At 42.4% G+C, this 20,179-nt stretch overlaps 1 protein-coding gene and 1 pseudogene across 5 annotated transcripts in view; both read right to left on the bottom strand.

Moving 5' to 3' along the window:
• Positions 1-389: 389 nt before the first annotated feature.
• Positions 390-20,179, bottom strand: part of UAP1 (UDP-N-acetylglucosamine pyrophosphorylase 1) — a 42,638-nt gene continuing 22,848 nt past the window's right edge. For 3 of the 5 annotated variants that reach the window (XM_075564129.1, XM_075564148.1, XM_075564138.1), the window contains exons 3-11: positions 19,714-19,915; positions 17,399-17,574; positions 15,924-16,096; positions 9,354-9,547; positions 8,184-8,324; positions 5,563-5,751; positions 4,175-4,225; positions 1,689-1,755; positions 390-936 (exon numbers count right to left, since the gene is read on the bottom strand). In XM_075564129.1, coding sequence (XP_075420244.1) covers positions 844-936; positions 1,689-1,755; positions 4,175-4,225; positions 5,563-5,751; positions 8,184-8,324; positions 9,354-9,547; positions 15,924-16,096; positions 17,399-17,574; positions 19,714-19,915 — 1,286 coding nt within the window. In that variant the 3' untranslated portion in view covers positions 390-843. The remainder of the gene's footprint in view (positions 937-1,688; positions 1,756-4,174; positions 4,226-5,562; positions 5,752-8,183; positions 8,325-9,353; positions 9,548-15,923; positions 16,097-17,398; positions 17,575-19,713; positions 19,916-20,179) is intronic. The other 2 variants (XM_075564156.1, XM_075564164.1) reach the window with 2 other exon arrangements.
• LOC142462343 (mRNA turnover protein 4 homolog pseudogene) lies at positions 10,188-11,104 on the bottom strand (annotated as a pseudogene).

The raw sequence follows: 20,179 nt of genomic DNA, 5'->3' as shown, positions 1-20,179 counted from the left end.
GTTGGTGAAAATGCACACATTTAATATTTGATAGATTCTTGTGAACATTAACATTGAGTATTCGCTGCTGCACAGTACGAAGTGAAGTCTTTGAAATGAAATTAAAAGTTTTGATTGAGCCCCACATAAAAAGGTCCCCAATAAAATAATTGGGGGAAAAAGAACCCTGGTCTCTACCCATTGGCTGCTAATAGCATCACCTCACCTCCCAGTTACAACCACCCAACTGTCTCTAGAAATTGCCAAATGTCCTGTGAGGGTTAAATCATGTCTAGGCAGACAGTGCAAGCTTGCCGAGGTTTCTGTTTGTTCCTATGCTCAGAGATTTGCCCAACTCTCACATTGTCCCGATGTTTCAATTCCTCACACTACAAATGACACTCCAGAGATGAGAAGAAAATTTTCTTTTATTGTCCGATTACTTTAAAAATTTAATGTCTCATAAAATAAAACAAACTTTTAGTACCATAAGAAACCTTTCGACATGTGCAGTGACATGTTCTTCCTATGTACAACTCTGAGAAGAAATGCTCCGGCTCTATGCACAGTGAGGCTCAGCATCCCAACTGCACTAGGGCTGAAGGAAACCTCCTGGAGGGCCAATTTCCCTTCACTTAGGAAAAATACACGACTGAAAAAAATATAAATAAGGCCTTCAATGAGTTAAAAATAATAAAAACGCTTTCTGAAGGTCAGACACCTGGATCTTGGGAGTTTTTAATCACTACGAGGTTTAACGGAAACCCTGTAGATATTCAAATGTCAGTCTTCCGAGAGCAGTCCTTCAATTCAGTCTATCAAAACGAAAAGCCATTCCGATGATGGTGGCGCCTGGCATCTGGCTCATATACCATTCTTCACCAGCTCGTGGGTTCCATTCTCATCAATGATTAGAGGTGCCTGGAATTCTTTGTCTGCCACGTAACTTTCTAGCCCCTAAAAGAAAAGTTAACATGAAATCCAGAACGTGTTTCTGCAATGGGAGACTTAGTAGCCTAATGATGATTAATGTGTGAATGCCAGAAGTTGGGTTAAGACGAAGAATTTTAAAACTCAACAAAAAACTATTTGATATGGCTTTAAGGGTGAATTTAATGGCCCACCAAGGAAGCATAACGCACAAAGTAAAAGAAGAAAACTTATTGATTATATTATCATTTCTAAAGAAATGTGATTGTCACTCTTCCTATAATCATCGCCCGTACACGTTCAAAGCAAGGTGGCTGTCTCTGACACTGGAATTAAGCAATGTTGTCAAAGATTTCCAGGAAAACAACAGTACATAATTAAAATGTCAGAGACCCCTACACATCCCTAACCTCTGAAAGCAAAAGCATTGGGCACATGAGCAAACGAGTCTAAGAAGAAAAACAGCATTGCATTAAAATTGCCAAATGAAATCTAAAAACAAAGCCAATTACTTATTTTTAAAAGCCCATTGTATTTCCATGTTTAGGTGAAATGGACTAGACAGTAAAGACTTCTATTAATGGTCACTAACACATTTATAAGGTAAATGCAAAGCCCTCACAGGAATTCTCAGAGAAGATTCAGAACAAATCCAGCTTCTCAGCTCCTTCCCGAGAGGAGCTCCCGAGGACAGGACCAGAGGGCAATGCCGCATGTTCTAGAAAACACCCCAGAACCCGACATTTGTAAGACAAGGGAGAAAAGCAGTGCACGCTTACTTCTCCGGCGTAGGAGATAAGAGGAGAGATTTCACACTGGATTGGTAAATCATTGGCGTCCTTCAAGCTAAGGAAAAATGAAACACTGGTTAAAGATTTTGCTTCTCGGGTTACTTGCCACTGTGAAGGTACAAACGGTAAATTTCCTCCGAGTAGCCTGCAGGTAATACTCCTACTTGAGCAATGCAACGGATCCCATCCGGATAGTCACTAAGTTCCCGAAAGATTAAGTTAGCAATGGAATTAGAAAGGTCAGAAAGGTATCATTTGGGGCAAATGCAAGAAAGTCAAGCACGTCTTAAAAGCACACCATCGCTATGCCTTATGTACATCTCATTTTTCCATCATTCCCAAGTTGTAATCAGATAGAGAGAACTGCTTGTTGGATGCATACTGTGTGCCAGGCCCAGTACTAGGTATTTTGAATCCTTCATATCTTATGTTGACCCTCACCATAATCTTGCCAGTTAGGTAATGATACTAACAAACATTCTAAAGTGCCACCGTCCCACCAGCCGCATGTGTCTATTTAAAGCTGATTCTTAGTTTAAAACAATTTTAATGCAGTGCCTCGATCATAATAGCCACATCCCATGTGCTTAGTGGCCACAGATGACTATAACAGTGAGCCTCGCAGGTGCAGACCAATCCCTCCATCGTGCAATGTTCTCTTGGGCAGGACTATTCTAAAGGTCATCCATGTTCTTTCCCAGGACATTTTTTTCTGTGTATTTTACTGTTCTCCTGTATGTTTTGCAGTTTGGCTGCGCTTCACGGTACTAGGAGGGACGCTATATTCAGACCAGCTATGTATTCCACGGGGTCATAATCACCCTTTGATCCTGGAATGCTCAATCCCCCAGGAGCCCAGCTGAAACTGACACACACATGCATCTTTCCAATGGGATCGTTTGGTTCATGTGGCTCTGATTGTCCTAGAGTCCGGGGTGGACCGCTGGTACTCGTTTGACCAGAATCTGGCACATATTTAGAGAGATGTCAATAAAGTAGGATAGTCACCAAGTATAAAATGCCAGGTCATCTAGGCCAATTAGTCTAACAACAGCACCCCCCGCCCCCCAAACCCAGTCCCGTGGAGTCGATTTGGACTCATGGTGACTCTGTACAAGGTTTCTGGAGCTATGCATCTTTATGGGGACAACCTTATCTTTCTGCTATGGCACAGTGGGTGGGTTTGAGTCACAGACCCTGCTGTTAGCAGTCCAAACACGACTTTCCCTCAACTCTTTAGGTGCTAAGTATCCTCTTAGCATCTACTACTGTTCAACAGGCTTTAAGGTGAAAAATTTTTTTAAATGTTGTTTAGTCAAAGTTCATTATCTTTGCTTCCATTCTTTAAGACTCTATCCTGTTGCTTCCTTCTTTTATAAAATACAGTTCTTTTCCATCTCTCACTTGTAAGGAAGTCTTTTCCACTCTCCAAGGGCACCCCTTGCTGCTGCAAATTTTGGTAAGAACTATTTCTGAGTCTGTGCTCTGACTAGCGTCCAGACTTTGATTTCCGTTTATTCTACAAATGGATGGAGCACAGAGTGTGTGCGGGGTGGGGGTGGGGGTGGGGTCAGGAGGAGCTGTGCTACTCTACTTCTGAAATAACTTCCCGCTCCAGACCCTTCATCCTGTACACATTTCCTGCATTAGCTTGACAGCTTAAATTTCACACCAACCCAAATGACTCTGAAAGTACGGCAAGAATATCAGCCTGTTCTCTTCAGTTACAAAATAATGGTTTTCTCACTCTCTTCAGACTTCTCACTCTTCTGGCTAACACAAAAAGCTACTTTCCCCCGCCCGAGCAGGATAACAACCTAATAAAGCAATGCACAATCACCGCGAATGAGAGCTGTCTGTGTGGGAGCAAAGCAAAATCCGTTTTCACCATACAAGGCCATCTAGTGTGCCGGGGCCTTTACACTGAGCGTACACCCAACAGCCAATCCAGGAAGGCCGTCTGCAGAAAGCCATTTCTCCTCCCTGGACTTAGGCTCAATGAAACCTGCTGCCATCGAGTCAATTCCAACATATGGCGACCCTGTGTTGGGGTTTTGAGGCTGTCGGCTGTTACGAGAGCTTATTGGGTACTCTGTCCCTATCAGAGAATGTAAATAAAAAGAGGCTTTGATTCTGTAGGAAGGTGGGAGATTCTTAGAAGAAGAATCTCTGATGCGGTAACTAAATATGTGAACTGGTCTGTCACACATTAGTAAGTAAGCACAAGTAAGCTTGTGCTTACCTTGCTTACTGTGACTCCCACACTGAGTAAAGCATGCTCCCGTTTCCTGCATGCACTGAGGCTGAGTTAGTGTCATCCCGATACCTGCCACCAAGTAAGCAGTACACCCACACCAAAATTTCAACCACCCTCCCCCATGCTCCCGAGAGGCACAGCACTGACGGCAAGGCCAGTTAGTATGGAGGAAGCACAGCCCCACCACCGTGCACTGCAGGCAGGCTGGTATATTTACTTGTGATTGACATCAGCTGTGATGGTCTCTGACTTTCCATTTGTAGCACTGCTATTAGGAATAAATAAGCATTAATGGAAATGGAAACAAATCAAAACAATAACAATGAAGTCAGGGTGCAAAATATACTTGACCAAATGGCATATATTCAGAGCAAACCAAAACGGAACAAAGGAGATGAGAGTAGGCGGGGGGTGGGGGTGAGGGGGCTGGTTTCTGGGGATGAGGGGCTTGATGGCCAGCGATGAAGGATGAGGGCAACCTGACATGCCAAAGAGCAAGCTCGTTGTCAACAGAGTAGCTGGAAATGGCCCTGGACTGTGAGACAGGCCACCACGATGTCACTTGTGAATACACAATTATGGGGCCAACAAGACCTAAGGCCCAGTGTTCAATATTCATCAAGGTACACACAGGCCAATCATTTTATCCCTGAAGAATATAAATTATAGGCAGAATATTTTTTACTTAAATACAAAAATACTGAATGATTAGGAAGGGAAAAATTGTAGGTGCTGATGAAGGTTTTATCATAAAATATAAGAACCATTTAACTTTGTCTTATACAAACTCAAGCCAAACTCCCTGCCATCGAGTTGATGTCAACTCAGAGTCACCCTACAGGACAGGGTAGAACTGGCCCTGTGCGTTTCCAAGACTACCTACTGATGGAGCAGAGCAGCTGGAGGTTTGGAACTGCTGACCTTGCAGTTAGCAGCCCAACACATAACCAGTATGTCACCAGGGCTCCTCTGTCTTGGCCAGGAATAGCTAAAAGTAGCTTTAAAAAAAAAAAAGACTTCTAAAAACTCAGACCATTTCTTAAATTTGAGTTATCAATGAATGTAAACTGGCATTCACTCCCTTTCTTGGCACCTTCTTTGGCAAACTCACAGTGCTCTCGTGAGAATCGTGGGGATCTTACTGCCCAAAGGCCGCCTGTGGGTGGCAGGTCTTTGGGGCTGGATGCGCAGCACTTGCAGGGAGGCTACAGATATATGGGCAGCAACAAGCAGCTTTCTGTGACTAAAACATTCACAGCTTGGGATCTTGCCCTGCCAGTGGTACAGAGCATGCTTTAACCACCAGGTGAAAGTAAAGAGTTACCTTCCCACCATTACCCACGAGGAGGCTTTCCACTGATGTGGCGGGATGTACCCAGAAAAACAAGAGTGGGAAGCAATACCTCTTTTAAGAGGAAGTAAAGCTATCATTCTCTTTGTGACGGGCAACGCTTTCACTGTTTCATATTAGGAACTACCTACTTTAACGTTTCCTTTCATGAACAGCAAACAAACAAAACAGGATACGTCACAAAAGGAAGAGAAAGAATTCCAAGAGGAAATCGAAGAAGGCATTCCCGCAGAGAAGCTAGGACGTTAACTTACCGGGGAATGGCTGGGAGTCGAGAGCCGTTCTCGTCTATGAAGTGGCCTCCCGCATTGAGGACCCAGCAGTGGTGAAGAGACATCAGAGCGTGTCTCGCAGTGGTGGGATTGTCTTTCCCATTCTGACTGTCCGCATTCTTCAGCGGGGAAAACTCATCTTCCCGTAACACTTCATACACCACAAACTTCCTAGAGACCAAACATTCAGAGATTTCTCTGTTATAACCGCCATCGACTGCACAGCTCCGGACCCCCTTTTACAGCGTGACGGCTTTGGTTTTCAATAATATACTCTCTTAACCCAAATTCAAACAAATGCAGAATAAACAGTGCCCCTCCCCTTTGCGCAAGAAAGTGAAGCAAAGCAAAGGAATACTAGCTCCTCTGTCAACTACAGATCACCAGGGTTTAGGCATCCTCATGTCCAAAGCTCACAGTACCTGCTCTAGGTGGAGCGGAGGAGAAAAAGCTGGAAAAAGGGATGATTTAGAAATGTATGTGGGAGATTACTTTTACACACTTGGTCTTCTGCATTTTCATATTGGTCAAATTCTGAGGCATTTATCTTAACATCAAATATAAGATTTTATAGTGAGCTATAAAGTCAAAAAAAGTACTGCTATAAAATCACACATCTTGCTTGGAAAAAAAAAAAACACCAAAATGTGAAGCTATTATTTCTAGGCATAACTTCCATATAGGTTTATATACTTCTAAATTGCTTTCTTATCTTTAACCCTTCTCCATAGAATCCTGCCCTCTTCACTAAATGCCATGTCAAAATGGTCATTTGAGCAGCCTGGCGGGATTCGAATAATGTCCCTGCGAGTTGCCCTTTGAGTTTGGGGAACAAAAAGGTGTCTGAAAAGGCAAGCTCAGGGCTGTGGATGGAAGGAGTAAGAGTTCCCAATGAAACTCCGCAGGGCTGCCCATGCTAACCGTGAAGAATGAGTGAGTGAATTACAGCAACAGAAAAACCCCAGATGCAACCTTCCTAGCCTTTTCCTTACCAAGGGAGCTTTCCATTTTCTTGAAATTTCTTTACAGTAAGTCCTCATGATTGTCCTGTGTCTTAAGAGAATTTACCAGGCCAATCCCGTGGGGGTCCTCAAAAACAGTTCCCATTACTTTCTGAGCTGACCTCTTGACCTTGAATTTACTTAGCCCAGCAGATTACCTCAGAAACCACTATTTTGACTGGAAACTTCTCTTTTAAAATTTTATTTGGTGAGAATGTGCAGAACGCAGTGGCTTTCTACTCCTGTTGTTGATTGTTCTAAGTGTGTGCCTGGTGTCCCAGTTCACCTTATAGACTTGTCTGCTGTTTGGGTGACACTTGAGTCACGGGGCTGTTCTTTTCCAGATCTGACAGGTGACAAAGGGCCGCAGTCTCAGAGGTCCTGAGACGCTCTGACATATAAGTAAGCCTCGTCCTTTTTGAGTGACCCTTTTCAGCGCACTTCGTAGTGTCACCCAGGCCTCATCTAGTTCTTCTGGTTCGAGTGAGTGGCACGTTAGTTCAAGCGAGTGGTTCATGAGTCTGCTGGACAAACTGTGTTTGCGTTTTCAACTGTCATCACTCTTCTGTCTTCCAGACAGGGGGAATCCAACAATTGTTATCTTCGATGGCTGCTCACAAGCTTTTCAGACCCGTCAATACTCACCAAATGAAGTAGGTACACAACTTGGTCTTTGTGGGCTATGATGCCTGGTGTCCTCTGAGTCCATGGTCCTGAGCCCCCAGGCCCAGCAACTCATTTCTTCAGGTGTTTGCCTATGGCTCACAAGGTGTCAAAGCTGTACCTGCTATGTGCTCCACTGGATTTATGGCTATACAGGAAAGTTTCAAGAAGGTTGTAGAAAAATTCTATGATTTTTAATTCTGTTTTCCATGAACTTTGATGTGGCCTCATACTTACAGCACTTAAAATGCATGTAGAAACATCCTATCACACCAGCATATATTGGTGGACACAGTATCTTTTGCAACTCCAACCTTTGTCCAACTTGACTATCCAGAGCTGACTGTTATGACTGATAGTGCAGGGTTGTGTGTATGTGACAGTATTTACCTCGGTTGCCTAATGAGACTAAGACAAGTACTACTGCTAAGAGAACTTATCTGCAGCTATCCACTGCGAGCAAAGGCCGTGTAAACATGCTTTGTTTAGAATAAACCTGTGCATGCAGAAGCTGGAGGCCTCATAGCACGACTTTTGATTTGCGCTTGGAATCTAGAAACACGTTCACTGAAACATTTGCTCATATGTCAGTAAATCACTCTAAACACAAAATGAGTCAATTCTTTATCTCAACCATTTATAGTTCTAGCCAAAATAAATAACTTATCAATTTTATAGGTGAATCAGATAATTAATTAACTTGGCAATTCACTCCTAAATTTGAAGTTTTGTGCTACAGAGTTATAATGAATTTAGAATAGATGTCATGATCAAATTACCGTGTCTGACATATATACTATCAATGATCTTTTAACAGCTTCTACCTGAAATAAAAATAGCATGTCAGGATATATATACCTAAGGGGTCTTCAAAAATTGGTATAAAAAAATAAAATCAAAGGTAATGAAATTTTCTAAACAGTGCTATTCAAAACATACTTTGCAAATTGGAAGATGTCAAAGACAAATTTTTCCATCTTGATTCCATTTGGTTTGTCCGGCTTAATTAACTGCCCCTGGGAATCCAAATACGGAATCTTCTTTTGAGCCACATGGTGCTGCAGCTGAGGTTCAAAAATACTAAAAAGCAAGGAAAGAGGGGAAAAGATATAATCAACTGCTGGATTATGACAAAAAAACCTGCTGAAAGTTGGGTGTAAATGCATCAATAAATGGTACTAGTCTAAAAGTGATGAATATTTGTTATGTTTCAGTTCTTACTTTAAACAGTAAATGAACAGATTTCTCCACTCATTCCCTGATAGTAAAGAAATCAAACAATGATTTTTATATTTAAACACACACAGCTCCATGTATTTTACAAAATGTCCTACTCTTTTTGCCCCAAACTTCCCAGTTGCAACCCTTTCAGGTGCATAAACTTGTAACAGAGTCCCACATGCCACGGTCAAAGAGGGAATGGGCTGATATTCTAAAGTAAAGCGTATTGACTTTTTAAAAAGTCAGTGGGCATCTTGACTGCCTAGTTGAAGCTACCAAATGAAGAATCAGATGTGAGAGTGTTTCTCATCTAAGCTACAGTGAGCACACCTGCTCCTCTCGTATCTAGCACAGCGCACCTGGCCACGCGGGCTCTCGCCCAGGTATCGAGTTCCTCTTATGTTACTCTTTAATGAACTTTCTAAATGGTAACCTGGCAATCAATGGCATTAGAACTATGTGGGCAGCTTTTTTAAAAACATAGTTGCCCTGAATCTTCCCCAGAAATTCTGATTCAGTAGGTGTGGATGGACATCCACATATTTTTTTAAGTTTCCAGCTGGCGTTTCATTTCTTATTATTTGCTTCCCCAGAAGTTAGCGCCATTGTAGGAAGGGGAAGGAGAGGAGACAGATCACAAGTTCTTTCGAGTCCCGTGAACGTTCTGAGTCACGGGCTCTTCTTAGTTCTAATCCTATGCAACAGCTTTACCTTACGAAGCAACTACCATGCCAAACAACACCACTAAACATGAGACCAGTTTCCATTTGAGAAAGGTGATCCATAAAGAAGCTGAATTATGCGGGGCACCTGTCTCTCTCTCTCTCAAGGGGGTTCACGTCTGATTAACAGTGTGCTAAGCTGGAAGGGGTCCCATCTCGCTCATACTTGACTACATTTCTCAGGAAAGGGATGGTGAAGAAATGGTTGGCGATGTTTCCTGCATTGAACAGCAGCCGTCCATCCGCGCTTCGTTTCTGTGCAGTTGCAAGGGAAATTTCACTGTACTCCACCACCTGGTACACTCCATCCACACGGCATACCACTCCAACGGGCTCTGTGGGGTTTGTTTTCTCTACCACCTGGTACAGGAGACATGAGGGAACAAATAAAATGAAGTGTTCTTTCAAGGGCTATAATTTTCAAAGGCCACATTACAATGTTGCTTACATAGCCTGGACAGTAGTAATCACCTAACCACCGTTATATCCTCTGACCAACTGCTTTCCAATAAGAAATGGTGTAAATTAGTTCCTTCTTATTTCCCACCTCAGCCTTGGAATAAGATACCCGCCATATGTACACAGTCTGGAAAGTCTTCAGTCCCTCAATGTCTTATTTGGGCATTATTTAGTTGATCCTGAGCCACTCTTAGTTACTCTGCGAATAAACCAAATTTCTCTGGGCATCTCATGAAGAAAGGCAATTCAAAGAAGTATGGTAATATATCCCATTTTATATTGCCCAAATCCTTAGTTCATTTGAAAATAGCACCTTTTCAATTTGGCTTTCATAAATACTGCATATTTCCTGTTTTTCAGGAACTAAGATTGGAAGTAGGGTGTAAGAACAGGCATATTTTTGCGTGCCCACTCCAATCAGAAAAATCCACCTACATTTATCTATTTGCATGCTGAATTTTGTTTAAAGTAAGAGATTCCATGTTTTTTTTTTTCCTTTTTCTAAGAAGAGTTCCTTTTACTGCCCACAGGAGGAACCCTGTGGATGAAGTTTTATTCTTATATAAAAACAGTCCGTTCCCGTTGCACAATAAATAGCTGCTCCCTCACGGGGTGGGGGTGGGGTGGAGGCAGGGGCATCCTGCTGCTGGGGCGAGGGGAGCCCTGGGGCTGCCAGGTGGGTGTGCATGTGGGCAACCCGGTCAGTCGTCGTCGCTGTCTTGTGCCGACTCTTCCGCAGATTCCTCTGCACTCTCTGGCAGGTCGTCGCCCATCTGCGCAAACCTTCCAGACTATGCGTCCCACATGTACCTGATGGTCACTTTGAACTCAGCCATCTCATAGCCAAAAAGCTTCAGAACACGGGCCTGCTCCGGTGTCAGCACGTCGCCCTCCTTGCACACCTCGTAGTCAGACAGCAGGGTGACCACACCTTTCTTGAGGGCAGTGGGCAGGCCTAGCTGCCTCAGCTGTGGCTCCATGGAGTGAGGGAACTGCTTCAGGGGCCCAGGATCCAGGCTCACCGAGAAGGATGCTTTGTTACCGGCTCGGGCGTAGTCCATCTCCGTGAACTTGGTGAACCACTCGTTCACTTCTTTAGTTCGATTGGTGAAAAGGAGACCAACTTCACACTTCAGCTTCCTGCTGACCTGGTGCAGGTTGTCTTTGTACTCATCAGAGGGGCTTCGACCCAAGGCCACCATCATCACTTTGTTTTTTCCAAAGAACATCCGGCTGTGCTTCCAGGCGTTCCGGATGTCCTTCAGCTTGCTGTTCCTCATGTTGGCCACGGAGAAGATGAAGAGGTACTTGTATGTGTCCACACATTTTCGAAGCTCTTCTATCAGGTTCTGTTTCAGTTCCAAGCCTTTCTTGGCAGTTTTGGTTAAGGAGACTTTTTTGTCACGCTTGGACTTGGGCATCTCGCTGGTGCCACGTGCCGTGGAAGGGCGCGCTGCCGGTGAGGCCCCCGGCGGCGCGGGGGCTTCTGGGACGGCCCCATGTTTTTTTGTAAAGAAAAAAATTTTAACCAGTGATTTGATAATCTGTGACGGTTCTAGACTAGTTGAGAAGATGAGAGAAGGATGTGTAACAAAATCAAATTTAAATGGTAAGAGTATGTAACTTGAAAAACCACAACAGGTGATTCTGCTGCCCCGCTGCCCTACTTCTATACAGAAATCACAGGCCTCAATTAAAAATTTAGGAGAAAATTATGAAAGAACGCTATGCAATATACAAGTATAAAACCATGGTACAGATGTGTTGAAAATACAACATAAGAATCAAACACTGAAAGTTATCTGACCGTTTCTGTTCTGCTTGCCCTGCCAACCATTAAGTCAGCAGGCTTCTTTCTGAGTGTTTTTAAAAATCTGTCCATAATTTGAAGAGTTAATGACAAACGTACATGAAATCATACCAATACAGTTTAAATTCTTCGGCAACTGATTTCTTAAAATAAATACTGCTGGAAACAGACGCCCCGAGACACGCACAGCCACTACGGAGAATTTGGTTTACACAGTAATTAGTGGCCCAGGCGCCACGTCCAGCTCTCGGAGGCCGGACTTCTGTGTCCAGGAAGCCTGCTGTGTAAAACACTGTCTAACCTCCTGAAAGGAGCACAGTATTCCATGAAAAACTTTTTTAAAAACCAAGGAAATGGACTAAACTGGAGGGAAACATCACCCAGCAAAATGACTTGAATCAATCATAGGCCTGTTTGTGATTCTTGTCTCTCAACCGCCCAACCTCCCACTTCATCTATTCTACCTAGCTTTCTATCCATGAAAGCTTTTACAAAACAGTTCTAAACCCCTTTCCCAATCAACCAAGGAAATTAAAGATAAGAGAAGTCACATTTTACATATCCACGGTATTAAATCTGCTGGTGAAAGGTTTACTTTTATAGCAATGATGAGCCTGCACTTATTATAAAAGTCTAAATTATAAAACAACACCTATGAAGTGCCTAAAGTTGGAAGCCAGCTTGTCTATAGGAGATTTAGGGTATAAAGGGTTTTCCTCAACTTTCCATAGTTAAATCCTGAAAAAACAAAACCAAAGTCATTGCCATCAAGCTGATTGGGACTCACAGTAACCATGTAAGACAGGGTGTATGTAAAACTGCCCCATCAGTTTCCGAGACCGTAACTCCTTACAGGAACAGACAGACCTATCTTTCTCCCAAATCCTGAAAAGCTGAGTCCAAAATAACGTTATAGCCTCAAAGTTGCTGACTGCCTTATTAAATTATCTCCATTTGAAACTGACTGCTGAGGAGTCAATCCCGACCCTCGCAAGCCTGGATGACCTGGTCGACAGTGCTCCCTAGGGTTCAGTCTTTATAGAAGCAGCAGCCTCATCGTTCTCTTGTGGAATGGTCTGTGGATTCAAATGGCTAACTTTTCCATGAGCCACCCAGAGCTTAACCTACTGCACTAACAGGGCTCCCCTTAGCCTTTTAGCTCAGTGTTTTCACCAAGTACCCCACTCTTTAAGTCTTCTTCGTCTTCTTCTTATTATTAATTGGGAGTTAATACTTCTATCATTCCATAGTTCCATCCTGTCAAGCAGAGTTGTACCTTTGCTACTACATTCCGTTTCCAGGCATTCTGTTTCTTCCTGGACGACTTGACCTCATCTCCCTTTTACCAACCCCACCGAGGTACCCCCTGCCTGGTGAAAGCCTTACTCCACTTGCTGTCCCTTTAGGCTCATCAATCCTGAGTCTCACACACCGGAAAACAGAAAAACATAACACAACTTCAAGAGGGTGACCTTCGATGATATAACACCTCTAAGATACACCCTAATGTGAACAAAAAAAATACAGAAAATGTTGAAAACCATATCAGGTCCAACATGCATCAGAGGAGGGATCAACTGACAAAGTTTTTAACTGTTCAAGTCAGATTTTGATCTTGTATTCTCATCTCTCCAATGTGCTGTTGAGTAACCCCTTCCTTCCCACCCCTCAATTGTGGATAGAGGGATGTTTCCTATGGAGTTCCCACAAATGGATCCTGGGCTCCCACTGTCGTCCATAGCCTCCTGCAAACCAGATCCTCGCAATTTGGGCTCCGACCCTCCTCCGGTTTTACAATCCTTTGATGTAAGTCTTTTCTCAAGACTCTCATTCCATAAAAACATCCTTCTCCCACCAAGATAGGGCCTATTAAAGCGTGGCAAAGAATTCCATTTCCACATTATGAATCACTCCGCAACCTCTTATCATTGGTAAAGGAGACTAATTAGATACATGACTTCTAACACTTCTAAAGGTTTTCAGCAGAATCCGTCGCCATATTTTTCTCCCATTTGAACTCTTATTTTGCTCACTCACTGTGTAGCTACATTACATGCTACATACGGGGCTGTGCAGTGATCTGCCCTAGACAACTCATAGACAATAAAGACAAGTAACTCCCTAATCATGCTTATGTCCCTCGGTGATTAGTGTACTAGCAGTTCACACACTCATTTGATGAGTTATTTTGTTCATATTAATTTTTCCCCAACAGTTTTATTGGCATATAATTCACTTATCATACAATTCAATAGTTCAATCACATCAAGGAGAGTGGTATTATCACATTTCATGATTTTTGAGCTGCCAGCAAAGCATTACTTACATAACAGATTTTTGGTTTTATAATGTGGTGTGGTATTATGACTAAAACCAAAAAAAAAAAAAAACAACCCACTGCCATCTAGTCGATTCCAACTAACAGGGACCTTGTGGGACAGAGCAGAGCTGCTCTGCAGGGCTCCTGGGTATGTAAATCTGTAAGGGAACAATCAGCTCCCAACCGCTCATCTTCCAGTTAGCAACCCAATCCCTAACCCACCGGTCACCAGGGCTCCATGGTACTCAGACTAGAGGTTGAGGAATATGAAGCCTAGTCTTGGCTTCCCTACTATAATTCCAGACCTTGAACCTAGACTTATAAACTACTGGAACTCAGTGTGATCATTTCTGGGCTAAAGGGGTTGACCACATGATCCAACTGAGGTCCCTTCCAGGTTTAACGCTTTCTAATTTTATAGACTCTACACTGCGTCTGCCATTCAGAGCAATAAAATGTGAGCTGCTGTTTCAGACAGAAGAGTGACACCAGGTGGAACAAAGGCAGAAGTACACTGCTATTGTTTTCTGGTGTTTCCTTTTTTTAAAACTTAGTAGCTACTTAGAATCCAATACATTGTGTTTCTATTAAAGTTCAATAGCTAAATTAGAAGAGTGACGTGTCTTAAATACACCAGACACCACTTGCTTCATCCAGAGTCAGAAGGAGTCTCAGGAGGTCCATCAGCTCAATCTTTCTATAACTTATATTCATAAATTTAAGACTTCAGCTTTTGGATGTGACTTCCCATTAGATTTATAGATTAATTTTGAGATAAATGACATATTTTTAATAGAAAAAAAATCTGCAACCAGAAATATGACACATCTCTTATGGCAGGTCTTCTTTTTTTAAATCCAGAAATTTTATATATAGTCTGCTTTTGTCAGAAGCTTCAGCTTTGGGTAGGAAGGTCACCCCATCACATCGATATTATAAAATTACTCTAGATTTCTTCTACCACTTTTATAGGTTTAATATTTTGTCCTTAACTATATAACCCATTTTAAAACAATTTTGTTATGCACTTTTCTTGAGGCACAGGTCTGGGTTCTTTCAGCTGTTCTACTTCATTTACTGACTAGTGCATTCTTCTCTTTACAGACTTGAAAGGCCATAATCATAATCTTATACATAATCATAATCAACATTCTTATATAGAGATGGATAGTTTCTATTCTGTTCCATTCATCTATCATTTAAAGGCGGTGCACCACAAAAATTACTTCTTTTTTTTTTGATAACCCATTTTAATATTGGGTAGATTGTCTCCCATCATCCCTCCCTGCTATCATTATCCTGCTATCAATATTTTCGTGACAATATTTATGTGCTTATTCTTAACTTCACAATTGTCAAATGTCCCCAAAAGAGTGTGAGTAGGATTCTGATTGAGTTTGTGTTCTATATTAATTTGGTGACAACTGATACCTTCCCAGACTTAAATCTTCTCATTCAGGAAAGAAGTATTTATGTCTTAAGTCTTCTAAAGAGCTGCATGTGTCTTATTTTATTGCTAGATATATTACATATTTTGCTTAACACCAAAGAGGCCTACCTCCTACACTTAATCTCTTTGACTGAAAAATCAAAAGAATACTGCCAATAAGAGTCTTATTTTGGGAATGCAAACTTCTCTACTATCAGTGTGTTTGTGGTCAGTCAAGAAGTTATTGATCTTCTTGGCTGTCCTTATCCCCAACCTACATCTCTCCATCTTACTAACAAGGATACCATGAAATAACCGTTTGAGTGCCTTGCTAAATTTTCAGTCTGCGATTTCTACTGCACCTTCCTTATCTACTACTCTAGTCATTTTGTCATAACGAGAAAATAAATTAGCCTGATCAAGCACAAGTTGACATGTAATGAATCCATGCCATGAATGAATCTATCCACACTAATGCTTACTATTCATTTCCCAAGTATTTACAATTCATGTTTTAAGCTCTTATTGAGGTCTATGATTGTTTCTCAAATCAAATGTTGTGAATTTAAGAAAAAAGCGAGGAAAGGCTAGTATAAGTACTTTAGAAGCAAGAATGGATCTGAAGTATTCAAATTACACTGAAAAACCAAGTATGGCTCCTAGAATATATACACTGACCGGAAAAGATGATTTACTATATACATGAGAAAGGCATTACCTTTGCCCCGCAGTCTGCTCCTTTCTGAATGCAGAATCCAATGAAGCGTGGGTCTGCTACTTTCACCAGTATGTTGTCAACACAATAGACATGAATGCTCCAAATGCCCCTTTGCTCCATGTCTTCCACAATGTTCTGGGCTGCAAGAGCCCGGTACAGACCCCCATTCCCATCTGGGGAAAAACAGCCCGTAAGTGGCACATCAAGACCCATGTTTACGTCAGCAGCCCAAAGATCGCTTCATGTTTCCATACCAAGGTGAGGGTCTCTGAAAGCCACGACCTCACAGCAGAGGGTCAAGGAAATGAAGCATCATTAAGGCAGGCTTCAGATGTCAGAGTCATGCTGCATGCTCTGAAACATTGACGTCCATCTGGGAATGGCATCACTGATGTTGAGCAGGCAAATGCCCAGTTATTCTTTCCCTTTTCGACGATCCCTCTGCACTTCTCACTGTGAAATGTGAAGTCCTTTTTCTCACATAAGGATCACTTCAAGTTTTGCTAGTATTTGTACGACTTGCTAACACTGGGGCATTTATCAACCCAACACTGACTAGATCTCATCTCAAAAACAGATGAACATTTTATACTAAATAATTTCCATTTAAAAATCGATTAACAGGAGTCTGCTGTGGCTTAAACTAAATCTAAGAAGTTTCCTCTCCTTTATTTTCAGTGCTGCTTTTATGGATTTCTTTACTCAACAAACTCAGCCACTGGTTAAATGATTAAGAAAAATTAGAATACCTCACAAAATAGATCCAAGGATAGTAAATTCTCTTCAATAACTAGAAAGAATTGAGTGGAACTACAAGCCTACAAGGGGAGGTCTCCGCTGTGAATTGTGCTGGTTCTTTCCTCTCAGTCACTGAGCACAGGTTCTCACAGATATGAATCCCTCCGTCCGTGTGGACTTTTATCACTGGGCTCACACTCAGGCCCACTGCATGTGATGACCCAGGCACACACTGGCCGGCCCCAGGGGCACCAGAAACAAACAACAGAGGGCATGGAGCCCCTGGATTTATGCAAAGTGGTGGCCCTGACTGACTAAGTCTTTTGTAGCATGCTTTCTGTTAACCCACTCAAACTCTTTCCCTTTGTGACTGAGTGCCTCCAATTATTTCACCTTGTTTAAGACAGTTAATGCTGGATAAAGCATAATTTAGCCTCTCACTGATTAACACATTATTTCCTTTTTTTCACTAATAAATCATGTAGCATGAACCTTGGGTACCTAAAATACGGAACAAAGAGAATGAACATACTGAATGCCCCTAGATTTCTACAAAAAGTACCCAAGTATCCATTTCACTATTGAGCGTTCTCACTTTTTTTCAATCATTACCAAATTAAACACACACACATTAATTTTAGCATCCAAATTTCCATCTCAGAAAGGAAAAATATATATAATGAATGATCCATATTATGAGCATGTCTGATCACCATAAAACAAGAGTCAATACAAACCTGGAGCCATAGAAACTTTGCCCTTTTCTTCCATGATAATTTTCCCATCAAACTTCATAGCAGGCAGCATTCCCTGCTGAAAAAAGATTACATTCTCCTTTTTCAAACCAAAGTACTTGTGCTTTGCAAAGAACTCCTTTGTAGATTCCATTGTTCTGCCACTGGTCATGATATACCTTGCAAGAAAAAGAAAATCTTCAGAGTACTATGCTGTGTAAGTTACGGCAGGATGGAGGTTTTCCCCTAGGATAAAGAGAATCTTTAGGAGCAGTGGCCCTTGCTTTGGGTTCCCTGGTCCTTTTCCTGAAAAGGCATAATTAAGCAGGAATTTTATCAACCTTAGTGTCTATTTAAAATAAGAAAACCTAACAACATTAAAACATACGTTCTGCAACAAATAACTTGTAGCTGGCTAAAGTAAGCCTGCTGGAATTAAAAGCTCTTCTAAATAAATAGAGCAAAAACTTGTAGCTGTGCCGCATTCTAGTAAGGTCTTACTATTCTTACTAAAACTTGCACGTGGAATGTGAGCTCCCTACCCATCTAGAATGACAAGAGCACACTCGTGCCCGGTGCTGTCATCCTGATGACAGGTGGCAACGGCACAAGAGAACAAGTGCTGTCTAAAACAGCCCTTGGTGATGGCCGTAGCATTCGCCCTTTCTAGATGGTTAAGTACATCCACAGGGAGATGTCTGTCTGTTGCTGCTATAGATCGACCTAGATCTAAGCAGGCATTTCATGAATATTTGTTGAACGAACAAACGAATGAAGCCAGTAATATCATTTCCCACTACAGTGGATGTCTGTCTCTTTAACCAAATAAATGTTGGTTAAAGTTTGATCATGATTCAGAAGGAGATGGAAAAATATTTGGCTCAACTGCTCGGTATCAGAAAAGAAGAGACATTCTGAGTGGTGAGGAGGTGGGAGGAAGAGAGAAGCAAGCCCAACTTGCTGGTGGGAGGCCACAGCTGTAAGCTGAATTCTGGCCATCAGGAACCCACACGTCTCTCAAAAGCCCCCTGAGGCATCAAGATGACAAAACACACTCACCACAGGCCAACACTCGTGCTGACAACTAGAAAAGCTGGGGATTTTCAAAAGCCGTATTTTTAAAGGCATTCGAGAGCTACAGAAACAGCAAGAAATGGAACTAAAATTCTGCAGAGGGGGATCATTAAAGGGGAACTGAGGATCAGGAGCTGCCTTTTCCTAGAGCATTTGCTGATTTGGGATCCTGGCTAGTGGCAGAGACTCAGGGTTTGGACCAGGCAGAAGGCAACTGCTAAGGAACAGGGAAGCCAGGGGCGTTTGTGTTGGTCTCCGGGGGCCGACTGACAAGGTTAGAGGCAAACACGCGGATGATGTCCGCCTCCAAGCGTGTTAACGTCACACGCTGCTCTGGGAAGGCTATTAGTGCACTAAACCCAACTTTTCAGAAGCAATTTCCTGTAATCTCTTGGTGTTTGAGAAACAGTATCTGAGGGAAGGCCCATGAGAATAATAGAGTTTAGTATTATCAGCCATTGAATAACTCTGACTCATGGCGACCCATGTGTGTCAGAGTAAAGTCGGGCTCCTCAGTTTTCAAAGGCTGGTTTTTCAGAAACAGGTCACCAGGCCTTTCCCCTGAGGTGCCTCGCGGTGAACCACTGACCCCATCCGCAGATTCCCTAGCACAGACTAAGAAACCGAGTCTGATTCATAGCAGTAAACCAGATGGACTGTCAGTGGGTGTGGGAGTTAGACAATGAAATCCGCAGGGACACTGCTCAGTTTTGACGCTGTACTCACCAGGAGCCTTGAAAACCTGGTGGTTTGAGTTTCTAGGTTGAGAGAGCCCACTTAGTGCCCAGAGCAATGGCTGAAAAAGGCCCCTACCACCTCATGGGGAATCGCAAAGGAGAAGCCACATGCTTTGAGAGCTGGAGGTGGGGCGGGGGTGCCGGACATTAGAATGGCTTTGGACCTCTCAACACCACTAGAAACAAAAAGCAATGCTTTCAAGTTTCAGAGGTAAAATGCTTTTACACCGGAGATTTATACACTGTAGTTTCTAGACTAAGAGGGGACCTGCTGAGTACCCACAGGTACTCAGGCAGGGATATAGAAACTGGATGTGAGTACACACGTAGCTTATTGAGGATATACTGATTTTTTTCCAGCTACTGCTTTTAACATACACAGTAAATGATACTTTCCAAGAAAAGCAGTAGTAGCAGGATATAAGCCTGGATTATGAATAAACTATATGCATTTAAATATTATAAACCAATATATGTGCTGATACCTCCCCATGAGACATGTCTTACCAGGGAATAATGCATTTTTTGCCATTTTTCTCAGCTAACTGCTGTAGTTTCAGGATGCGCTCTGCTTGAATCTGGAAAAGTGTTTTATGGGATGGCAAGCCAACATCATACATCCCCTTGGGATATGCAACTCCGAGTCTTGTCCCCTGTCCACCAGCTAGAAGAAGAACTGCTACTTTGTTCTGAGAAATCTGGAAAAGCCCTAGAAGAGAAAAACAGAACAAACAAATGCTTGTTATCACAAAACCTCTACAATCTTCTCTATACTACATGAGGCATAAAGACCGTGCAACCCATCTAGAACCATGTATCGACAATCTTCTTCAAATAAACATTTAAACTAGTAAGCCGATTAAATTTACATAACCCAACCAAGTGCCACAAAAGGAATGAGATACTTTCATACACTAATACATGAGTTTTATGGTAGCACAAGGCAAATATCCAGGGGTTTTCTAGCTGTTTG

This window comes from Tenrec ecaudatus, chromosome 1 (assembly GCF_050624435.1).
Source record: "Tenrec ecaudatus isolate mTenEca1 chromosome 1, mTenEca1.hap1, whole genome shotgun sequence".
Classification (NCBI taxonomy): domain Eukaryota; kingdom Metazoa; phylum Chordata; class Mammalia; order Afrosoricida; family Tenrecidae; genus Tenrec; species Tenrec ecaudatus.
Note: the sequence above shows the minus strand (reverse complement) of the source record. Positions and strands in the feature narration are given on the sequence as shown.